General features: G+C 45.8%; 1 protein-coding gene and 1 long non-coding RNA gene across 3 annotated transcripts in view; one reads left to right on the forward strand and one right to left on the reverse strand.

Moving 5' to 3' along the window:
• Window positions 1-20,963, forward strand: part of AKNA (AT-hook transcription factor) — a 32,414-nt gene extending 11,451 nt beyond the window's left edge. Inside the window, exons 6-23 of one of the 2 annotated variants that reach the window (XM_088146957.1) lie at window positions 2,336-2,495; window positions 3,448-3,602; window positions 3,873-3,932; window positions 4,369-4,496; window positions 5,316-5,535; window positions 7,385-7,539; window positions 7,912-8,067; window positions 9,270-9,543; window positions 9,970-10,076; window positions 10,722-10,948; window positions 11,531-11,648; window positions 12,150-12,290; window positions 13,031-13,140; window positions 13,543-13,650; window positions 14,528-14,668; window positions 15,744-15,854; window positions 16,401-16,572; window positions 16,762-20,963. In XM_088146957.1, coding sequence (XP_088003083.1) covers window positions 2,336-2,495; window positions 3,448-3,602; window positions 3,873-3,932; window positions 4,369-4,496; window positions 5,316-5,535; window positions 7,385-7,539; window positions 7,912-8,067; window positions 9,270-9,543; window positions 9,970-10,076; window positions 10,722-10,948; window positions 11,531-11,648; window positions 12,150-12,290; window positions 13,031-13,140; window positions 13,543-13,650; window positions 14,528-14,668; window positions 15,744-15,854; window positions 16,401-16,572; window positions 16,762-17,050 — 2,832 coding nt within the window. In that variant the 3' untranslated portion in view covers window positions 17,051-20,963. Of the gene's footprint in view, window positions 1-2,335; window positions 2,496-3,447; window positions 3,603-3,872; window positions 3,933-4,368; window positions 4,497-5,315; window positions 5,536-7,384; window positions 7,540-7,911; window positions 8,068-9,269; window positions 9,544-9,969; window positions 10,077-10,721; window positions 10,949-11,530; window positions 11,649-12,149; window positions 12,291-13,030; window positions 13,141-13,542; window positions 13,651-14,433; window positions 14,669-15,743; window positions 15,855-16,400; window positions 16,573-16,761 lie in introns of those variants that run through there. The other variant, XR_015797285.1, reaches the window with a different exon arrangement.
• LOC148214874 (uncharacterized) lies at window positions 15-7,478 on the reverse strand. Its single transcript, XR_015797286.1, has 3 exons — window positions 7,360-7,478; window positions 3,432-3,628; window positions 15-829 (listed from the first exon to the last, which is right to left on the reverse strand). It is a non-coding gene; the product is annotated as an uncharacterized LOC148214874 (long non-coding RNA).
• Window positions 20,964-20,967: the final 4 nt, after the last annotated feature.

The following is a 20,967-nucleotide window of genomic DNA, read 5'->3' on the forward strand; positions in this document are numbered from 1 at the left end:
ACGATGATTTTGGAATGATCATGTTCCCAAAGCCGTTTCTGTGACCTGTGCTCCCCATGCTTTGTGGGTACCATGTTCTAAATTCTCATAGTGGAACACCTTTTAAGTATGCATGCTTGGGGAACAGCCAAGGTCTGGTAGTAGAGCCAAGCCTTTTTGTGTAGAACATCATAGGTTCCACTGATCCCTGCTGATTGGAGAAGACCGTACTGACTCAACATTGCTCTGATTTGGTCGAAGGCCATTAGAAGCTATAAGTAGCATGGTCAGAGCTGGGCCATCCAGAAAGTTTAGTAACTTTCCATTCATCTTTGACCAGTTGTCCTATCCTAGTTGCCGGGTGTGATGGGAAATGGAGTTTGCCAAGCCTAAAGCCAAGAATGCTGGCTTTGTATCCAAGCACTGGGTTCGTATTCCAGCTTGGGTTCCAAAACTCTGGGTTTGCCCCTCAGCTGGATGTTGAAGCTCTGGATCTGCAACCCAGCTTGGTCCACCAAGTTCCTGGTTCCCAATTAGGCTGCAGGCTTCATTAGATTCCCTTGAATTAATTTGCACTGCCTAATCTACTTCACAAAGTTATCCTGGAGATCAGAAGACGACTACGTCTGATTTGTTACTTATCCCAAGTTTTCTTCACTTCAGAGGTAGAATTCAGATTAGGCTGGATCAATTGCTGCTGCTAGTAGAAAACAATTGCGAATCAGAAACGCTTGCTGTTCTAAATCATCCAAGGATCTGCAAGCCAACCCAGATCTGTCTGGCTTTGAAGGCTGTCTTCAGCTCTGCGATTCTGCAAACCCATCTGGAGAAATGCTTCTGTTCCGAGAGACTGTTTAAAAGAAGAAAAGAGAATTGTACTTTTTAAGGGGAGAAGAAGTTGCCAGTCTTCATTAAAATGACTCAGGCAGTTTCGTCTTGAACAGGAAGTGGGGGTGGGGAGAGAGAGAGAGAGAGAATATACCCCGAAGAACAGCAGCTCGCATTTGCAATGGGCTGTTCTCTCCTCGTCAACTTCCTGTGGTTCAGAGCTGTGACAGATTCTTCCCCCTTCCCGCGTCTCCGAGCAGCATCTTCTCAAACCACAGCACAGCAGTCCAAAAGGGGAAGCAGAAAAGGAGTTGTGTGACTAAGAGGTGTCAGAAGTCCTGAGTATTGCACAACGTTTTACGTCGCTCAGTGCCCCAAGGCCAATTACTCTGAATCTTCAAAGTTGCAAAACCGACTACTTCCAGCATCTCAGCGGTAGAATATGGAAGGGCGATTTTGAGAAAATACAATATGATGGAGTCACCTTCGGTCAATCACATCCCTTAGAATGATCCAGGAGAGTGACTGGTGACATTCTTGTCATTGGGAATAGTGTAATGGTATTTATGTGCTGGTGCTTGCATTTCTTTCTAAAGACACTTTGCTTGTTTTTAGTTACTTTTGGTAGTGGGTTTCTTTCCCCTCACAAAGGAAAAAATACATCTGGAGCTCCTCCTTTTGGACCAGTCATTTTATAGATTCTTCTCCTGTCCCCTCCTTCATACAAAAATAGCCATTAGGTTTTCCCTGCTTGCTGGGGGAAGTGCTCTGTCCACCATGATGCTCTTGCACAGTCACAATGCGTAGTTTATGGAGACAGATGGGAAGGAGGGCTTGCTGTGGCAACGGGAGCCTTGGCCCAAGAGAGGAGGGGCGGTTTCAGAAATGCAGTTGTAGCTGGTAGAGCATAGCAGGAGAGACTACTTAAAAGTCATCTCCACTTGCGTGATTCATAGGAGGATGGCAATCGGTGAACAGAGAGAGCAGGTAAAGATTGTAAGCATTTATAAAACCCAGGCTTCCAGCTTGAAATGTAATTGAAGCATGAATTAGAGGAGCAAAGAGAAGGGACATATTTTCAGCCCCAGAGCGAATGGAGTCGGAGATACACCCAGCAGAATCATTTTGATTTTGACCCTGCCTGGAGGACGGCATTTTTTTTTAACTGGACAAATACAGACCTACTTTGACCACCAGGGAATCTCCAGGGTGGGAAAAAAAAAAGTTATGTTCTCTTATGTACTCCCTTTTTACGTAGAAAAGGGCAGGTTTGAACATGAGACTCTTTCCTGGTATGTACTGCTGAGTGGCTGTTCTTGGCCCTAAGTTCCTCTGTGCTCAATCAGGAAACTGGGTTATTTCTTCCAAAAGTCTTCCAGTGGTGGTTGAGGTTAATTTGTTTGAAGCCCTCCCAGATAGATAGTTTGCATTTCCTTGATTAAGCCAAGGAAATACCCATGCACTGTCTGCTTTCCTTTGGAGATCATGGTGAGATTGAGTGTTTCTTCTCTTTTCTTTTGCCTTTCAGGTGCGCCTGTATAGCGATCCTCCAAAGCCCAGCCAGGCAGTTGAAACGGGGAGACTATCAGAGGCGTCCAAAGTCGTAACCTTCAGCATCCCTCAGATCAGGACTGCTGAGATCGCAAGCAAGTCCAACAGAGACGCATCCAAGGGTGCTCAGGGTGAAGGTAAGTTTGAGAAATCTGCATCCTGTTTCCTTGCTGTTGGGATAATGTCATTGCCAGTCAAGGCAAAAGGTAGAAACTGGGCAAGTAATTTATTGGCTAGCTCCCCAGTGACCAATGCCAGTCTAAGTAAGTGTAAAATTTTCCAGCCATCAAAAAATAGCAATGTTCTGCAATAAAGTTGAAGTTTGGGACGACCTTGCACATTCAAGTGGGTTAGACAAAGCAGGAAGCAATAAAAGGGCTGAAACTGTAGACCTCATCTTGAAAAGGGTTGGGAGTATGGGAACACTAATGCATAAACGAATCAATAAACATTGGGAGAAATTAGCATTATTTGGCAGTCTCAACTCTCCAAAGTGGGGCTTGGAAATCATGCCTGTTTGGGCTTATCAGAAGAATGAACCTGGGGATTCATTCATTCCCTTTGTCCTGTCTGGCACACCACCCTCCAGTTGAGCTGAACGTCAGCTCTTGGATGTAACTGAAAAGAAAAAGGGGAATGGAGGAAATACAGTGAAGAATGTCAGAAATCTGGCTGGCATTTTGAACAAGGGCATTCCATGCCACAATATTCTGTTATAGATTCAGACCGGTACCATCACCCCAGCTGGAGAAAATATCAACATTTTCATATTTTCTTTCTGAGATCGTCACCTAGAGAAAGTTGTGCTCGTTTACTATGCACTGCTTTGGGAGAGAGCATCTAGGCAACCTTTGGCTGAGCTCAGAACATTAAAAAAGGGCATACGTAGGTGATACTTAGATGGGATGTGAATGGGAACTCCCAGAGCTGTAGGCTAGATTGGGAAGTTGAAAAAACATCTCAAAGAAGGTGGAGCAAGCCACTTCTCTATCGTTGCCCCCCGCAAAACAACCTACAACCTGGGGGTATCTCTTAAGCACTGGGAATTGAGCTGAACTTAAAGCAGGGTTTACCTTTTTTGAGTTACAGGATTTCCCGGACAGCTGGGGCAACCCTCATCCTTGAGCGATTCCACGGGCACGGCTGCTTCCAGAACAAATAGTCCCATCTCCACCAAAACGCCTTTCTTGGGTGATCATCTCACGCAATTGTTAGCCGCCCAGGCCGGTAAATTTCAGACGCAGGTAAGTTTCTTGTGTGCATCTGGCAACTGTAAGAGAATGAGGAATTGGTGAGCGTGTGTTCCCATTTGGGGCCATTCCCCCCTGTGTGTGTTTGTGGATTGAGTAGAATAAACTAGCCAGATTCTGAGTTGCAATTGTTTTTAGACTGCAGCATATTCGTTATCTTCATTCGTTTGTTTTTTCCCTGCATCTTGGAAATGGGTTAAGACAACCTTTCTATCACTCTGGTTAATAGAATATGGTTAATTCATTCTGCATCTTTTGTTTTAGATGGAGTTCTTGGAGGAGTTAATTCAAATGGATAGACTGGAGGCCCTGGACCAGCTAAAGGTACAGGATTTTTCTTCCTCCCTTTGAGTGACGGTAACTTTAAACTTGTTTCTGCACCAAATACATCAGGAAATTGTTTTTCCCAGTAAAATATTGTGATGTGAAGTTCTCCCAAACCGATTCCAATCACGTTTGTCCTCCACCCTTTCCCATTTAGACCTTATGAGCCATACTGGGGCTCCCTCTTTCAATTCCATATTTCTACAAAATTCCAGATTTCCTGAATTTGGGGAAGCTTCCATCTTATGCATTTTAATTATTTAAGCCTTGGCCCTAGAAGGAGAGAAAATTGCTCTGTGGTTGGCCATATCCTGAAGAGAAATGTGCTTATTTGTGCAGGAACCCTGTGCAATTTCTCCACGGTGGAGTGAGCAATGACACTTCTGTTGCAATAAGTGGATTACTTATTCCTCTTTCAATCTTGCTGTCTGGGTAGGGGTTTGCAAGACTTAAGGAGGCTCAGCAAGCTCTGGAACGAGCTTACCTACAGGCTCGAAACAAGTATCAGCAGCTGCAGAATCAGAAGGAACCTGTGGAGACACTAGGAGAATTTGATCCCAATCGGTATGTGTACATCGTCACCTAGGTAAAACTTCCTGAAATAGAGGTTCAAGAATGCGTGTGGGGCTCCTCCTCATCCCATTGGTGGCCCCACAGCTGCTTCCAAGGGTGGATAGGGCAGAAATCATTATCCTCTTTTGGGGACAGTTGGGTTTTAAGGTGCAAAAGTGCTAAGAAATGAGGGGAAGATGAGGTGCAATCAGGGTGGTGGCAACTCTTACAGTCCACACAGATAAATCTTCCCCAGGACAACGTGTCTCCAACTGTGTCCTTCAGATCTTCCAGTGATGCACCCATTGCCACCATAACTGATTCCATCCACCTTTCCCAGCATTCTAGACCTTTATCCCCTTTACTCACCATGTGGAGGTGCAAATATCTCCATAGGAGAATTTACAATTTCAGGCATGTTGTTGTTCAGGATAAATTAAGGCATTTGTCCATGTTGATTTTTTTTTTCTTTTTTGCACGCACTCTCTAGACACTAGTTTTGTTTGGAAAACGGCATTGCACATGTCAAAAAAAAAAAAATGCAAAGAATATCAAAAAGCATTTGCATTTTGGTTTGCTTATTGTTTCGGAAATGAGAATTGAATTTATTGGCGATGTTCAATTTCCCCCCTCTTCCTTATCTCTAAAAGACTCTGGTTTAGAATCTCCAGCTATCTTGCTCGGCAGTTCTCCTGCACGGTGCTCTCAGCAGCATTGAATTGCAACTCCCAATGCGTGGTGCTATTCAAAGTGTCTGGAGAGCAGGTTAACAGGAATTCACATCCAATTCAACTAACGTGGGACTTCTGGCCACGACTTAATGTTTTTCAGATCAGTGGAAGGCAACATCTTCCATCTGGGGATGCGTTTGGAGGCACTGAAAGAGCGAATCGAGCAGTCTGCGTTGAATGAATGGGTTGCACCAGACAGTTCCCCACTGGTGGTCCCATCACATCCCTGCTTTCCAGCCCAGCTTTCTGAGGAACAAGTGGGATCCCCAACACCATCCCTCCAGGCCCCAGTCCCAGCTGTCTGCATGCCATACCCCGAGGTCAAATCCTGATTGCTTTGGAAGGTTTTCCTGAGGAAGGGAGTGATTGAAATAGCATGTCCTTGGGGGGGGGGGGGGTGTTCACTAGTAGCATTTTAGAGCACAGATACAAGCTCATCTTCTCTGCTGCAACTCAGACAGATGTTTGTGGGGCCTTGGCTTCAATAAGCCCAGAAGAGGAGAACCCAATGGTCTTACTGTTAATCATTTTCTCCCAAGGTTGAACCCAGAGGTGGACAACCTTTTGATGGCCACGAAGTACAGTGGTACCTCGGGATACGAACTTAATCCGTTCCGTGACTCTGGGCGTATCCTGAGTTGGTCGTAACCCGAAGGAAATTTCCCCATAGGGTTCAGTGTAAATCCGGTTAATCCGTTCCGCCCTCTGAATTTGGTCGCACCCCGAGGCAAATTTCCCCATAGGGTTCAATGTAAATCCGGTTAATCCGTTCCGCCCTCCGCCCGAATTTGGTCGCAACCCGAGGCAATTTCCCATAAGGTTCAATGTAATTACCGTTAATCCGTTCTGGCGTCCACGGACCACACGGAAAGCGGCCGGGTGCGGCGTGGTGCGGCGCGAAAATGGCCGGGTGCAGCGCGGCGCGGCGCGAAAACGGCCCGGCGCGGCGCGAAAACGGCCCAGCGCAGCGCGGCGCGGCGCGAAAACAGCCCGGCGCGGCGCGAAAACGGCCGCGGACCACGCGGCAGGGCCGGAAAAACAGCCGCGGACCACGTGGCACAGGCGGAAAAATGGCCGCGGACCACGTGGCATGGGCAGAAAATGGCCGCGGACCACGTGGCACGGGCGGAAAATGGCTCGTACCCCGAGGCGGAGTTCGCAAACCGAGGTAAAATTTTGGGGCCAGAGCTGGTCGTAACCCGAAAAATTCGCAAGCAGAGGCGTTCGTATCCCGAGGTATCACTGTATGCTTGATGGGGGGGGGGAAGGGGGAAGAGGCAGATGGGGCTGCAACGGCACTGGATTTCAATGCAATGTGGGCAAGGATTGGGCTACATCTGCGGGCAGAACCTGGATTTTCTGGTCTATTTGGGAAGGAGGGTATTTTAAAAAAAGAATGGGCAAACCTTTAGGAGGAATGCAGCTCAAACAACAGATTAATGTATCCCCATTGGTTACTTTCACCCAACACACGCAACCCTGAAAGTGAGTTAAGAAAACAGAACTCTGGTGTTCATATGAGCTACTGTGTTGAAAAAATGAAACACACCTGGCTTGCAAAGGCCTGCTTCACACTACATATTGAAACATGGCTGAGCTCCTGCAGTGTGCTAAACACATGGGTTTAGTGTGGTTGCAATAGTGGAGGGGTTGAATTGGCATCAGGGACTCCAGATTCAGTAAGGGGATTCCTGAATAAGCTTCCTTCAGCTCTTAGATGAAAGGTGGGAGAGAGAACTAATAAATACGCAGAGGCTTGTGTGTTGTCTCCTTCACAATGGCAAGAAAATATACCCTTGATTTTCAGGGCTCTAGCTATGCATACCCAGCTGAGTAAAACTGGCTGCCTTCAAAACTTCTACCTACAGACAACATGGAAGGTTATCTTTCAGTACAGATATCTCCAAATGGTTTGGACCACACGCTTGTGATCTTAGCTAGCCTGGCCAATACTTATGACTTGGCAGTGAAGGCCAATAATTCCTGGAAGGAAAGCATCTCTGTGCTTCCCCCTCCCTTAACACACATTATTTCATTTCAAAATAATCCATAAAAGGAGCTCTCTAACTTCTACACAAACACATGTTTTAAAAGGGTGCTTTTGTACTGGAACAAAATAGGGAAGTGGTTACATTTAGACTCACTCAGGTTTTCCTGTCTGCTCATCAGGCTTCAACCCCCAAGAGAAGCTTTGCTCAAGTCCAGCTGGAGGGGGACTTCAGTTCCATCAGTGATGGGACTGCTGAAGAAGAGGGAGATTTCCTGGAGCTCCCCCAACCTTGCAAGCACCAAGAGGAGGAGAACTTTGATCACCTCCTGGACCAGTAAGGCTGTTCAAGTTTCTGTCTATTAATGAAACAAAGCAAAGGAAGTCAAAACTGGAAGACAAAACATTGGGGTGGGTGGGCAGGCTGCAATGAGACATAACAGTGCATGATGGAGTTCTGTGAGCTTCACCCACTTTCACTCCTGGATTCACTCACTCAGACTCAGCACCATCACATTCTTGTCCTTTTCCACCTGACCTTGAGGTCATCAAACCTCCATGGGAGGAAGAATAAGGAGATTCCTTCCCCTCCCCTGAGGCCCATTCAGAGTAGATTGGATGGGAGAAGTGGGGTAGGGAAATCTTGTTTGACTCCCCAACTAAGGCAAGCTGTGCTGTCTCAGCTTCATTTTCCACCTTTTGTTCCAAGGTGCAGCAGCTTCAAATCTTTGCCAGAGGCCTTGAGTCACAAACACAATGCTTCCTCAGAGGAACTGGGCAGTGCAGCCACAGCTGCTGCTGGGACAAAGGCTGGGTCCTTACAGAAGTCATCTGCAGCTAATAAGAAAACTCCCACCACCTCCAAGTAAGTCTGTGAGAAAACCACCAGCCAGAAGTTCATTTCCTTGGAAGATCTAAGACACCATCTCCAACCCTGCCACAGCCAAGGGAAGCTTATCTTCTGGATTCCATACTGCTCTGGTATTCACAAGGGCAGTTGAACTTCTGAGTTTGAACCATGCACATGTGGCTGCTAGGGAAAACTGAAGAAACATGCATACATGAAGGAAAGAGGGGAGACACCCACTTTTTTGGGGGAGGGAGAAAAATTAGACTGATGAACTCTTTGTGTAGAGGTATCTAATTCCCTAGGAGTACTCAAAAGCCAAGATTAGACTTGTGCCCTGCCATGTGTGCATCTGACTTGAAAAGTTAACAGTTCTAATCCTAGCCTGATCTTCTAAACACATTGGGCCACATTCTTTTGCAAGAGCAGTGGTGCTGTGGGCATTACAGGATGTGACTAAAATTAGAAGCAGGGATTGGCTTTTTAGCTGTATCATCTCAAGTTGGAGAACAAAGAGGTCTTTGCATTTTCTTGTTTTCTTTCCCACAGTTGGGCAAAGCAGCTTTACTTCCCCCACCCCTTCAGCTGCCTGCTAAATGGGTTGTGTTGGCAAGAGGGAGAGAAGGAAGAAGGGGAGGGAGAATGGAGAGGAATTTGACAGGAAGTGAGTGAAAGCAGGGGGATCTTAAGAGGTGGGAGCAGCAGCTGAGAACCAAAATTCTTTTCTCCTTTTTGCATGGGATTTGGCTGGAAGCTAGACTGTGTTTGGATACAATCACTCCCCATTTTTTAAGTTTTCAGCATCTTTTCCTGTGCATGCAAAACCTGGCCCTGCATCTAGGCTGCTACAAAGATTTTGCTGTGGTTTACACACTTCAGCAGAGTTCTGATTTCCCACAGGAGGTAAGTGCAGAGATAGGGCTGGGTTCTAAGTAAAGGGGTAAGAAAAATATTTCACAGGGGAGGAATTGTGAATTGGATTTAAGGTGCATGGAACCACCTAGCGGCTGTTTCCTTCACACAATTTCTAGGAGGATTGGTCTGGGTTTCGTAAAGTAACATTTTGAAGTTCCATTAGTTTTTGGGCACTCCTTCACCTTGCATGGTAGATTGTCAACTGTAACCTTGATTAGCTTCTTAGAAATAGCAGAACATCTTTAAGGTTATAGTTCTATTCCTAAACTAGCAGAGTTCAACTTTTTTTTTTCCATCTCTTCTAGGGAACTTCAACAGGATGTGGTGCCTGAGGTCCCAGTGAGAAAGGTCCAGCAGCCAGCAAGCCAGATCAGACATGTGTCCTCCATCCAAGCAGAAGCAGCTCTTCATGAATCTCCAGAAAGTAACAGCCCTATGGTTGTTGGTCCCAGGATGTCTTCTAGAAGGCAGCAAGCACCATTTTCCTCTCATAGCAGCACAGCTAGTGTGGTGGGAAGCATGGCCTCAGAATCTGCACCTCCAAACATTTCCCAGAAGATGAACACAACATTCTGTGAGGTAAGTGTGACTCCTGATGATACTAGGCATAATACAGAAGTGTAGGTATTTGAAGTTGGTATGTTAGGAGATTAAGGAAGTCTTATTCTGTTTCCAAAACAGAAATGGGAGAGAGTAGGAGGGAAAGAAGAATACTCTTTCCCCACCTGTGGCTTTTGTAGTAATAGAGGTACTTAAGAATTTGAGGTGACTTCAGTGGATGGTGTTGAATCAGTGTTAGAGCTGTAGCAGGGAAGATGGAGCTACAGTTTTTTCTCAAAGGATGTTCCTTTTACTCAGGCTTCAAGCATTCATGGATTGAAGAACAGTCCAAGGGAAGGAGAGAAATGTATGGGTGAACTTGGAGATCTTCAGGGAGGGTTCTGGAGATGCTTTTTCTAGATTTTGCCAGCAGCTTATAGTCTGTCTCTCTTCCCTTTCTGGCAGGATCTGCGCATTCTCTCTCCAGAGACAGACAGTGGTTTTGTGGGATCAGAAACCAGCAGGGCATCTCCTCTGGCACAGATGGCTAAGCACCAGTCATCCAAGAGGAGGTACAGTGTCTTACGAAGTGTCTTTTCTCCTGTGTTTTTCTTCAGCTTCATGATACTCTGTTCAGCAGCCTTCTCATCAGTATGGTTGTTTTAACTTTTCTGTCACTGTGTCTTTCACCCTTTCTCTTTTCCTCCAAACTCTTAGTTCTGCCCTTGTATCCTCTGTTTTGTGTTGTTCATAGAGAACGGATGTCTAGTCAACAAACTAGATTGAGCTAGCTACTGGGTGGGCCTACAGTAATAAGGATGGGGGGAGAAGATGCATTGTGAACAGTGAGCCTCAGATTTGGGGTAGGCTCTTCCCAAAACAATGCAGAACAACTGAGAAACACCAATCCCATAGGAGATTGGTTTGAAATAGAAAAGCAGGGTAGGGCTGGAGAACCTTCATACAGAAGTACTGTAAGTTGCCCATTTCATAGTGGGTCCTGCCTGGCAGGCAATGAGTGGAGTTAAAAGTGGGATAAAATAATCAGTTGGTGTCTCAGCACCATGAGTTCTTTGTACGCACACCTGACTGTGTTACCCTTTCCTTTCTTGAGGTGAGTTCAGGTGGACAGTAGTTTGGGAAGGAAGCAGATGCAGCTGAATAGAAATGAGTGTAATGCACTTATCAATGCAACATACCTGGTGTTTTGGCTGCAGGTCCCATAGCATCCAGAGACCATCACCTATACTTGATTCACCTCCCTGCTCACCATCCTCAAACAAAGTACCAGCTGCAATGACGTGGTTGAGACCAGACAAATCACTGGGGCAAGTAAGGCCCCAGGGTGAGAGAAGCCAACACACCTCAGCTAAAAGAAACCCCTTCCAGCAGAACTCTCCCTGCAGGTGGACAAATGAGATGGAGCCAGACAGCAATGAGAACTGTGAGTTGAATTCCAGATGTGGATGGACACCACCTCCACTGTTCCAGCTACCCAGAGTTGATCTACTTGCTTGAAAAGCTGTGCCTGAGTCATTTTGGAGGCTGGTACCTTATTTTTCTGCAACAAGCTGTCATCTGTAGGCATGGTTTCTTTAGCTGACTTGGATCCTGGTTCACAAGTCCCAGCTATTGGGGCTGAAGTCTAAGGATGAGGGCCATCACTGATCCCTGCTTCTAGCAAAAGCCCACAGGAGTGAAGTCCCAGGATGTGCAAGTGAAAGAATTGTGCATTACCTCCCCCAGAACCTTAATTTCCCTGTGGTCTCCCCTTTCGTAGGTTGCAGGTTTTGTCAGGGAGAAGGGGACACAAAAGATGGAGAGAATGCAGCATCAGGGCTCAAATGAGATTCTTCTCCCCCCCCGCCCTGCAATTTTAAGCATTGACCCATCCCCCAGTACTCAGTCAGTGGTCTCTGTACCATATTTAAGGAAAGTAGACCTTGGTGTATTTAATTTTAAGACTTGCTACAACTTGATCCTTAAGGAAAATTCATGGCATATTGTTCTCTCTCTCAATTCCCAGCTCCCACTGACTCTGAGACAGAAACTCCCCATGGGAGAAATGCCCCCAGTTCCTGCCCAACTTCTCTGAACCTGGCCCAGACTCACCACAACTTTCTTGATTCCCGCTTGGAACGAGAGTGAGTATGCCTCTCAGACATGGAGTTCAGGAGAAGACAACATTATATAGACTGTTTGGGTGGTGGTGAGGTGGCTGTTGAAGTAGGATCCTTGCCCTTCAACTCCCCACAAGTTTTCACTGTCCCCCATCTGTCTAGAGGGAGTATTTATATAAGGACAGCTTCCATAAATCCATAATTATCTTCTGATTATGGGGGAGTTCTGTTGCCAACTTTTTAAAGTAAAGGCTCCTTGTGCTGGGAAAAGATGTCATTGCTGATCTTCCCAAGTACAACTGCCTGAGATTTAGTCAGAATGGTTCTTACCTGAAAATCTGCCCCAATCCCTCTAGCATGGGAAGAGGGAGAGAAAAGTATAAAACTCCTTTCCTCTTTTATTGCCTTGGGGTAGAATTGGGATTATTTGGACACACACTAGTATTCTCTACCCTAGTAGCAGTTGCCATAGTCAACCTGATTCTCACAGATCCTGGGTTTGTTTTATTCTTACTCCTCTACCAGCCAAGCCATTGCAGCTTTGCAGCACGAAGTCTCCCAGTTGCGGCAAAGTCTAGAAGAGACGCTCCATCGACACTCCTCTTCTCCCCACCTATCTAGAGTCCAGGCCAGTGCTCGCCTTTCTCCAAGTGTCACTCCAGCAGGGTAAGGGATGGACGAAGTTGTTTCATGTGGAAGAAGTCCTAGGCAAACCCTCCTGTGGTAGGTCTCAGTGTTTCTGGCCAGTCCCTGGTGGGCTTACCTAGGACTACAAAAATCCAAATGATCTCTAGCTGGGAATATAACTGCATCTGCTTGGATGCAGTCTAGTTTCTCACAATGCAGCTGACTCATCCATTATGAAAGACATTATGGGAAACATCCCAAACGGCGAACCACAGCTCTGTTGTGCTGGCTGGGTTCAAAAAGACAGAGCAAGGCCAGGATGAGATTCCTATTACTTTCCCTCTCTGACACCATCACATAATTTACCAGATGTTGGTTTCCCATAGCTTCAACATGCTACATTTTACAGTTGGTAGCTAAACCATCTGTGGTTGGCATCTATTGTCTACTCTTGGCACCCAGCTACTTCCACCTGGAAGACACACATGCACAGGGGTTGGGTTTCCACATTAAACTAAGCAAAGGTAGTTGGACAAACCCTAGCAACTTACTTTGCACGTGATGCTGAGCTCTGCATGCTTGTTTATAATCCACAGTGCCTCTGTTAGCACAAACCTAAAAATGAACAAATCACATTCGGTAGAATGAATCAATCCAGTCAGATTTGTAGGAGTGCAGATGGGGCATTACGGGGGGAAATTAATGGGCAGAGGGAAGAATTTTGTTCGGTGCTTTGGTGTGGTTGTGCCTTGGGTATAACTTGCTTTCTCATCCCACAGAACCTCAGGGAAAAGCATGGTGGAACCTGACCAATCATTTCTGGCCACAGAACCAAAAGGGAGGACACAGAAACCATCTTTGGCTGAGGACAGATCCCAGCTGGATTTCAGTAGGTGGCAAACGTTTTAAATGCTGTAGTCTAGAATTAGAAACCTGGTGCCTTGCAGAATCTGGATTGCAGTTGACAGTGGTGGCTGTCAATATGGCCAATAGGAAGACATTGGCCAAAGCAGCTGGGGGACCTTAAGGTTAATTTAGTTAGGTGGAAAGCTATATTTCAGGCAAAGAGAACTCTCTCTGAACAGGAGCTGCTGTCTGTTTTTAATATTTTGATTAGACCAAGCTAATTGGTGAAGCTGGCAACATTTGTTTTCCTTGAATCTGGAATTGTATGCCCTTGTGCAATACAGCTAATGCTCCCCAATGGTCTTTGAACCACTAAAACAATGTAGGACTCTACAGCCCAAATTAATCTGAGAATTGGCCATGTCTTTTCCTGCTTTGTTCCCAGATCCTTCAGGGTCAGATGATGCACCATCAAAATCGCGGAACAGAAGACACCATGCAGCTTCCAAGCCAAAACCCTCAAAACAGTCTACTGTCCGGGGCTCTTACACAGGTAAGAAAATCTTCTAAACTGTCGTTGTGTAAACCAACATAGACTGTTGGGAAGTTAGATCACCCATGAAAGTGAGCAAAATTCCTTCTATTATTCTCTTAAAAGTTTGCATTTTGGAGCTGGGGGGAGGGAAATAAAACTGCCTTTACCCAATTATAGATGTCATCTTTCCTTTCTAGACTGCCTTCTCCTGCTGGGCTCCCTGTGACTAATCCAGAACAGGGGAACATTGCAGCTCAGACATCTTGAGAAATGCATTTTTTTCCTTGTTTTCATGAGTGTGTCCTGTAGGAGGGATGTTCCTCCTGTTCCTGGCAACTTTGGGAAATGATTTTTAGGGGAGGTCCAATTGCAAGAAAATTCTCAGAACCTCACCCACTACAGTTCACAGAATCAGGCAGACAGTTGGTGAACAGCCAGGATAACAAGAAAAAAAAATTGTGAATAAAGTTAAGCCTCTTTTCAATCAAATGTAACTCTTGGTGATACCACACACACACACACACATCCACAAAGTTTTCTTGGCAACAAGAGGGAAGTGTTTTGCCATTGCCTTTCTGCAAGATGTTTTCTTAAAAACATTCTCACTCTGACCTATATACCCCAGGCAATTTTCTATTAAAGTGCTAAGCAGATGGAACATGACTTGGCTACTTTTTGAGGTCCCCCAAGGGCAAGATAAGGGCCACCACCTAATTGGGTATATAAAACGCACAAGTCCGTAGATACATCCAGGAACTGACCCTGACGCAGCATGATCCAAATTCCTTCCCTCTACCATAGTGGCAATTTTGCTGGATGACCCACTGCATCTAGATGAACATGCAAGTTATAAATTAATCAGCACCTGCTGGATCCTTTGCATTTGGTTTCCTAGGGACATGGTATCCCACTTCAACTCCTGAGTCTCAAGAGCCAAAGACCCTCCAAGTCTCTGCTCTCTGTCTCCGTTGCCGAAATGTCAAAATGCAGCATGGAGAAGCCGCTGCAAGTCACGCGGATGACACAGAAACCAAAGGTAATATTCATGCAGGTTGTCACTTTGTGATGATGTCCAAGAAGTCCACTGATTTTTGGCTTTGTGACTAGAAACTCTGAAGCATCCCTTTTTCTCAGTAGTAGAGGAAAGAGATATAATATACATCTCTCACAAAGAACTTGCAGACTTGATCCCTGGACTTTCCAACGTGAGCTAATGCTGCAGGAAAATCCACTCTCCCTTTCTTTGGAAGCCATCAAATGTTGGAGAGAAACCAGATGAATGTTTTCAGCTTGGCAGCCAACGTGGTCGAGGGAGACACACATCAACTTGAACGGGACTGTTCGGCATTTCTCCCGATTAGGTAGCTGAAGCACGGGTTTTCTCTAGGCCAAGCAAAAGTCCAATTAGGCAGGACCATGAGTGCAGCTGATGGGTTCTGTAATCCAATCTACCTAGAGAGCACCAGGGCTGGAGAGAGTAGTCCTCCAGGATGATCCAGACCCATCAAGGATTCCTGATGTATTAAGTGCTTGGCTTAGTTTCATCATACATTTTCAGACACGCAAAGAGATGTGCTCCGAAACATGGGGAGATCTCCCCTGTTCAGAACAATTTATGGGCAGAGTTCAGGGAGCATATGCTCAACTTGGCAATTCCACAGAAACGTGGAAACGTTTTTGCAGGGGACGAATCAAGTTTCGACCAGTTCTGCGGCCTGCCCCCCCCCCTTTTGCGATAATCAGAGTTTAGCACAGGCAAGGATGGAAAATGATTGGAACCCCTGGTTGTACATTAACCGGCCCCTGATGTATCGCTGAATTCCCGTTTAAAACTCAGGCCCTCTCCTCGGTTTTTACCTTTAAAAGCATTCTTTCCTCCATCAACCTAAACAAGTCTCAGCAGATTCTCTGCCGGAGCGCCTGCAAATAAAAGAAAGTTTGCAAAACTTTATGAGGTATGCCTTCTACAAAGAACCCCTTTGCTTATTCTGTTTCTAGCAGAAGCATCAGAAATGGGGCCTGTTTCAAAAGCTTGTACTTCCATATCAGGCTGTTTAGCATGATAGCTTAAGACAACAGACTTTATTGCCTCCTGTTCTGTTTTTTTTAAGGCCATCATTCCCCAAGGGATGGATCCAGACCTCCTAAGCAAAGCGCAGCTGAGGAACGGTTATGTCATTCATGTAAGGATTCTGCAAACTCCAGAAGCAAAGACACAGCCGGTACGACAAGTCTTTAAGGGAAGAAGATGGGGCTAGCCCATGTCTGAAGTGTTTGGAAGTTCCTCTGAAACCAAAATCCTCATACATATAGCTCCCCTCCTCCTTCAAACACTGCTTCTGTTTTCACCAGGGTGGGGTTATTTTTCTTCTCATCTTCTTCTCCATATTCAGTTGTGTTCATCTTGTTTTGGCGTCCAAAGAAACTGTCTTTACACTTCCAGGTCCAAGTATTTCATTCCCAACCGTTTGATGCCACCGATGCACTTTGGCTGGGAATTTTGCCAGGCAGAAGGCCCTTTTGCTTGTGACTTTTTGGGTGCCTGTGTTGTGTGACTTTTTGCCTTCACGTATGGGGGTGGGGAGCAGTGCGCATCTTCTGAGGGAATGGGAAAATACCCCATTGCCTTCAGTAGAAGCGCTGAGGGCAAATTCAAGATGGGTCTTCCATACTGCATGGTGCCTGAGATTTCCTCCCCCCCCAAGAATATTTAAATGAGATTTTTTTTAATTGATGTTGATAAAAATTTCTTTCCTTGTTCCTCTTAGGGGCGGGAGATCGCAAAGAGAATGCTCCAGACGAACGCCCTACAACACAACCAAAAGTTAACCAGCAACCAAAACAGACAGGCCTCTGGTACTTGGCGGTGCCATCTGCAGCTACCTCTGTCAATTACATCCCTGCTATTCCCTTGGCACCGTACCCTCTCTCTTCTGTAATGTAAGTATGGCTCTTCCCAATGGGAGGCAATGGGCTCTGGAAGATGTGTTGCCCCAGGTTTCATGCTGACCTCTCATCCAGCCAGGCCCATCTCTGCTTAACACTTTCAAGATCAGCCAAGGTTAGCTAGGTGCAGTCATCTGCTGTGATTGCTGTTTGACTTCCCAATTTCTTTCTCCTTCTGGACAGCTATTCTCCTCCACTCGGCACTACCTCAATCTGCTCCTCCATAGCTCTTCCTGGTTACGATTTTGGCAGGCAGCAGGCCACGCAGTGGGAAGCATCGCGGCAGCATCCCCGAGATCCTCAGTGCTGCCCCAGGACCTTCAGCTGTACCAGTTTGGAGGACTTGAGCTGGCCTTTAAGCCGTGCTGTGGAAGCAGCCAGAGACATGAAGTTCACCACCCAACAGATGAGCAAGTCTCTGAGTTGGGCCCTAAGGAAAGCGCGGAGTCCGAGAGCATCTCGCCTCTTCTGATGAGATTGGACCAAGAGGGTAGAAACCCACTTCCTGGATTTAGTTGAACTGGGAACAATAAAGTTGCCCAACATCTGGGCATTGGAACCTGCACAGAATGTTTCTCGTGTTTCATATGCCAAAGAAAAATGCTGTAACCCCTTACTTAAGAGGGGGAAATAGCATATCCCCAGTGTTGGGGAAGTAGTGTTTTGCTCCCTTCCCTGGGCAACTGGGATGACTTCTGCTTTTTGAAAGCCACCTTTCTCCTGACTTTGGCTTCTTCTCAGGGATGATGATGATGATGATAATGGGCAGCTCTGGCACAAGAGGCAATGTTGCCTCGTGCAAGAAAGATGAAGAAAGGAAAAACCGAGATGCCTGCATTGTTCAAGTATATTTTGGGGAAGGTTTACATTTTAACTTTGGCCAAAGGCCTTTGATCTCTTGTGCCTTTTTCCAGCATGGGGTGTACCCCCAGTGGAGTTTATCCATTCGTGATTTCACCTTAAGTCCTACAACTTTTCAGTTGGCACATCAGCAGAAGGTGGGCTGTGACAGCTGTTCTTCCGTCAAGAAATGGGTGTACTTAAGCAAGCTAATTTATCACTTTTCTAAGAAATCCAGTGGACGTGATGGTTCATCTCACAGATACCAAGGCACTGTTGCTATTCTTGCTGTAGAAGTCATCTGCCTTCTCTCCCAAGCAGGTGACCTTCCTTCATGCAGCGAAAGCCATCTTCTCCATGCTGTCAATATCTGCTGCTGTCTATTTAGCGGCACCCAACATGACATCAATACACCGAAGGTTCCCTATTAGAACTTCCTCTAGGTACCCAAAGAGCAGAAAGCTTAACGCAGCACAATTCACTTTACTTTTAGAATACATGTGTGATAATGTATGTTGTGGGTGAATCGCTCAAAATGCGAGCTGAATCGTTGATTCAATGCGGACAAAGGTGTGGTTCAATGTGTGAACGCACCTCAAAGGGATTGGAAAGCAAAGCTGAATTTGCTAAGACCTGTGTGCATTTGGGATAAGCCATTCCTTCGTTTGTGTCTGTGCCTGTTCTGAGAGAAAGACGAAATGGCTGTGTAAAGATGGTACTTGCAATCGGAATGTATATATGCCTGTTAAAAACTTGTTGCTCCGACTGAGAGCCCTGACTGACCATGTTTAAAACTGATCTTTAATCATTTAAGGAATGTTTCCCCAATACAAAGAGTACTCTTGCTTTGTTTTTATATTTCTGCTCTGATACGGAGTCCTCTGCCTGTTTTGGACTACAGCTCCCACGGCTAGGTTGACTCTGCCGTATGGGGACTGTACTACAGGAGGGTCTGGTGGGAAGCAGTAGGCCGCGTCCTATAGTCCCAACTGGGAACCTATTCTTTGGATCTCAGGCACAATTAATTTATGAGGAAATCAATATGGAAACTACCATCTGGGCCCAGCTGTTTTGTGTCTTTGCTCAAACATGGGTTCCCTCTGACTGTGCCCTCCAGATTAATTTCCAAGCCCTGAAAGTGGCGTTCTTTCTCCAGGTTACAGAAGAACATTGGTTAAGAGGAGAAGCAACATTTGTAGAGCATGTTGATTTGAATCAGGGTTAACCTTGTTTATGGAGGGGTTTTAGTGGTTTACCATACTATGTGAGTGCAGCCGTTGGCTAGCTAAGATGGAAAAACGGACTGCTAAAGAACAATGCTGGGAGGAAAATCAGCGGTGGCTTGATAGGAATATTATTTGGAACCGTTACCGGTTGCCAGTGCTCAAAATGGGTGATTGCTTGGAGTCACCCTGTTCCTTATTATTTGGCATGGGGTCCATCTGTAAAGTAGGTTGTCTCCAGCCAAAAATCTGTCCCCTCCTAATTTAGGTCATAGCCTCCAGCAGTAACATACCAACTGGATTCCCAAGCAGTCACACGGTAATAAGATTCTAATAAGAGGATCAGAGTTGCCACACTGTGTCTTCCTACGTGTTGCCCTCCAGCCAACCCTGCATCTATTTTTGAACCCAGCATTTTAAACCCAGTGCTTAGTCCCTGGTACTGCAGCCATGGGAGCCACAAAAATTGGGTCAGGCGTTGCAGGCAGAGTTAATGAGTTTCCCCTCATTTTAGAAAGTAACGTTTAAGCTCTGGAGCGCGTAGGAAGTTAGCCTGGCAAGAATGGTTCTGACCAGGGTTTTCCAAGATTTTTTCTGCCTACTTTTGAACTTAGCATCCTAGGTAGGTTATGTATGTTAATTTAGAAGACAGAGAGCAGAATGTGTTAATTTAGAAAGCAGACAGGGGAACTGTGAGTTTGAATGCTGCCTCAGTAAACCATGGAAGGTTCCGATTTGCATGGAAGCATTTGTAATGCAAGAGGAAAACATATTCCCCTTATGAGTTGTTCTCTCCTGTTGAAAACAGGGGCATTCATTCCCATTCTCACCCGCTGAAGGTCATGCGGGTGAAAAATTCCACTCAGAGCCCATGAAAGCTCTCCAGTTCTAAGAATGGGGCATCAGAAAGCTCTCATTGGCATCCATGGACCTTCCCTAATTGTCATTTGGATCCTTTGCGATTGGAATGGGGAAAAGGCCAGCGTTGTAGCGTTCTCATTTTCTTAAACGGTAGCTGTGTTTTTGTTTAGCTGTTAAATGAACGATTGGGGCAGTTGTGTTTTTCTGTTAATAAATGCCATGATGTACTTGGATCAGCTTTTTTCTTCTTCCTGACAGTGATCAGCAAATTGTTTTAGGGGCACACCAAGAAAGCAGATGGCTCTGAATACTGGTGCCTTCAGAATGGCACTGACAGACCGCCGGTAGATTTGGAGGAATTCTTTAGTAGCAGCAGGATAAGCCTAAGACTTTCAGAAGTCCCCCCCCCCAAAAAAAAATCTGTATGAAGGGGCGGGGAAAAGGGGTGAGGGGAAACTACACAAACTAAAGAAACAGCCGATGAAATCCAAAGCTATGAAGCATCTTCAAAGCTGTCTGAAAACCCCCAACAGATGTCTGTGTTCCTTGCCCTGCTTTTCAACCATTGTTCAAATACACAGCTTTCTCAGTTTAAAACCTCTCTCGCGGAAAGCCCATTTAACAGGCTTCCCGAGCCAAGGCCCTAAACAGTGTTGGGCTTTGAAGGTTGTCCTAGCTTGGGTTTTCTATCTCGGAGGAGCCTTCTGGAGTGACAAGCCATGACAACCTTCTACATACCTCATGGAGGTGCCTTTCCTGCGGTTTCCAGCAGCATCTGCATGCAGGAAAATCAGACCTGATGGGCATACAGATATTTGGCCCAGAGTTTCAATTCAGCCAAATCAGACTCAAACAGGATGCCTCCAAGAGGGATTGTTCACCTACGCAATCCGTTTTCCAGAACGGGACTGATCACTTTGCAAATCTAAAGGGATTTGAATGCTTGATTCACACATCTGACCGTTCAGATTCTGAGCGATGTGCGCCACCACCAAACGTGAACACCATGTGCCCAAAGTATTCCTCGTGATGTATGAGTGACAGAAAAAACACCCATTCCAGCTTTACTTACCATTTCTGAAGCAAGGAAAAATCTTTCCAGCAGCTGATACAGAAACCCAGACTTTGTCCTTCAACATTTGCCATTCTCTAAGATATAGCAAACGGTTTTCCCAGGAAACATGCTGGGAACAAAAGCCCAAATGCAAAACATGAGCACATTAGTGAAGAACATATGAAAGAGAGGACATTTGAGAAGGACACTCGTAAAAACAGATGAGTTAGGACAATTGCATGCAAACTGCAGAATCAAGGGAAATGGTTATGGCTATTCAGTTTCATGCAAGTCCTGGGGGGAAAAAATATCAAGGTAAAGAATGGATTTGAAATGGGAAAAAGAGAAACAGCATGAAACTGACAAATGTTCTTGAAATGGGAAAAAAGAGAAGAAACCGAGACAAACGGA

Source organism: Python bivittatus, unplaced genomic scaffold, assembly GCF_059951505.1.
Source record: "Python bivittatus isolate LINGU-HERP-01145 unplaced genomic scaffold, Pbiv_v1 ctg000160_np1212, whole genome shotgun sequence".
NCBI classification, from domain to species: domain Eukaryota; kingdom Metazoa; phylum Chordata; class Lepidosauria; order Squamata; family Pythonidae; genus Python; species Python bivittatus.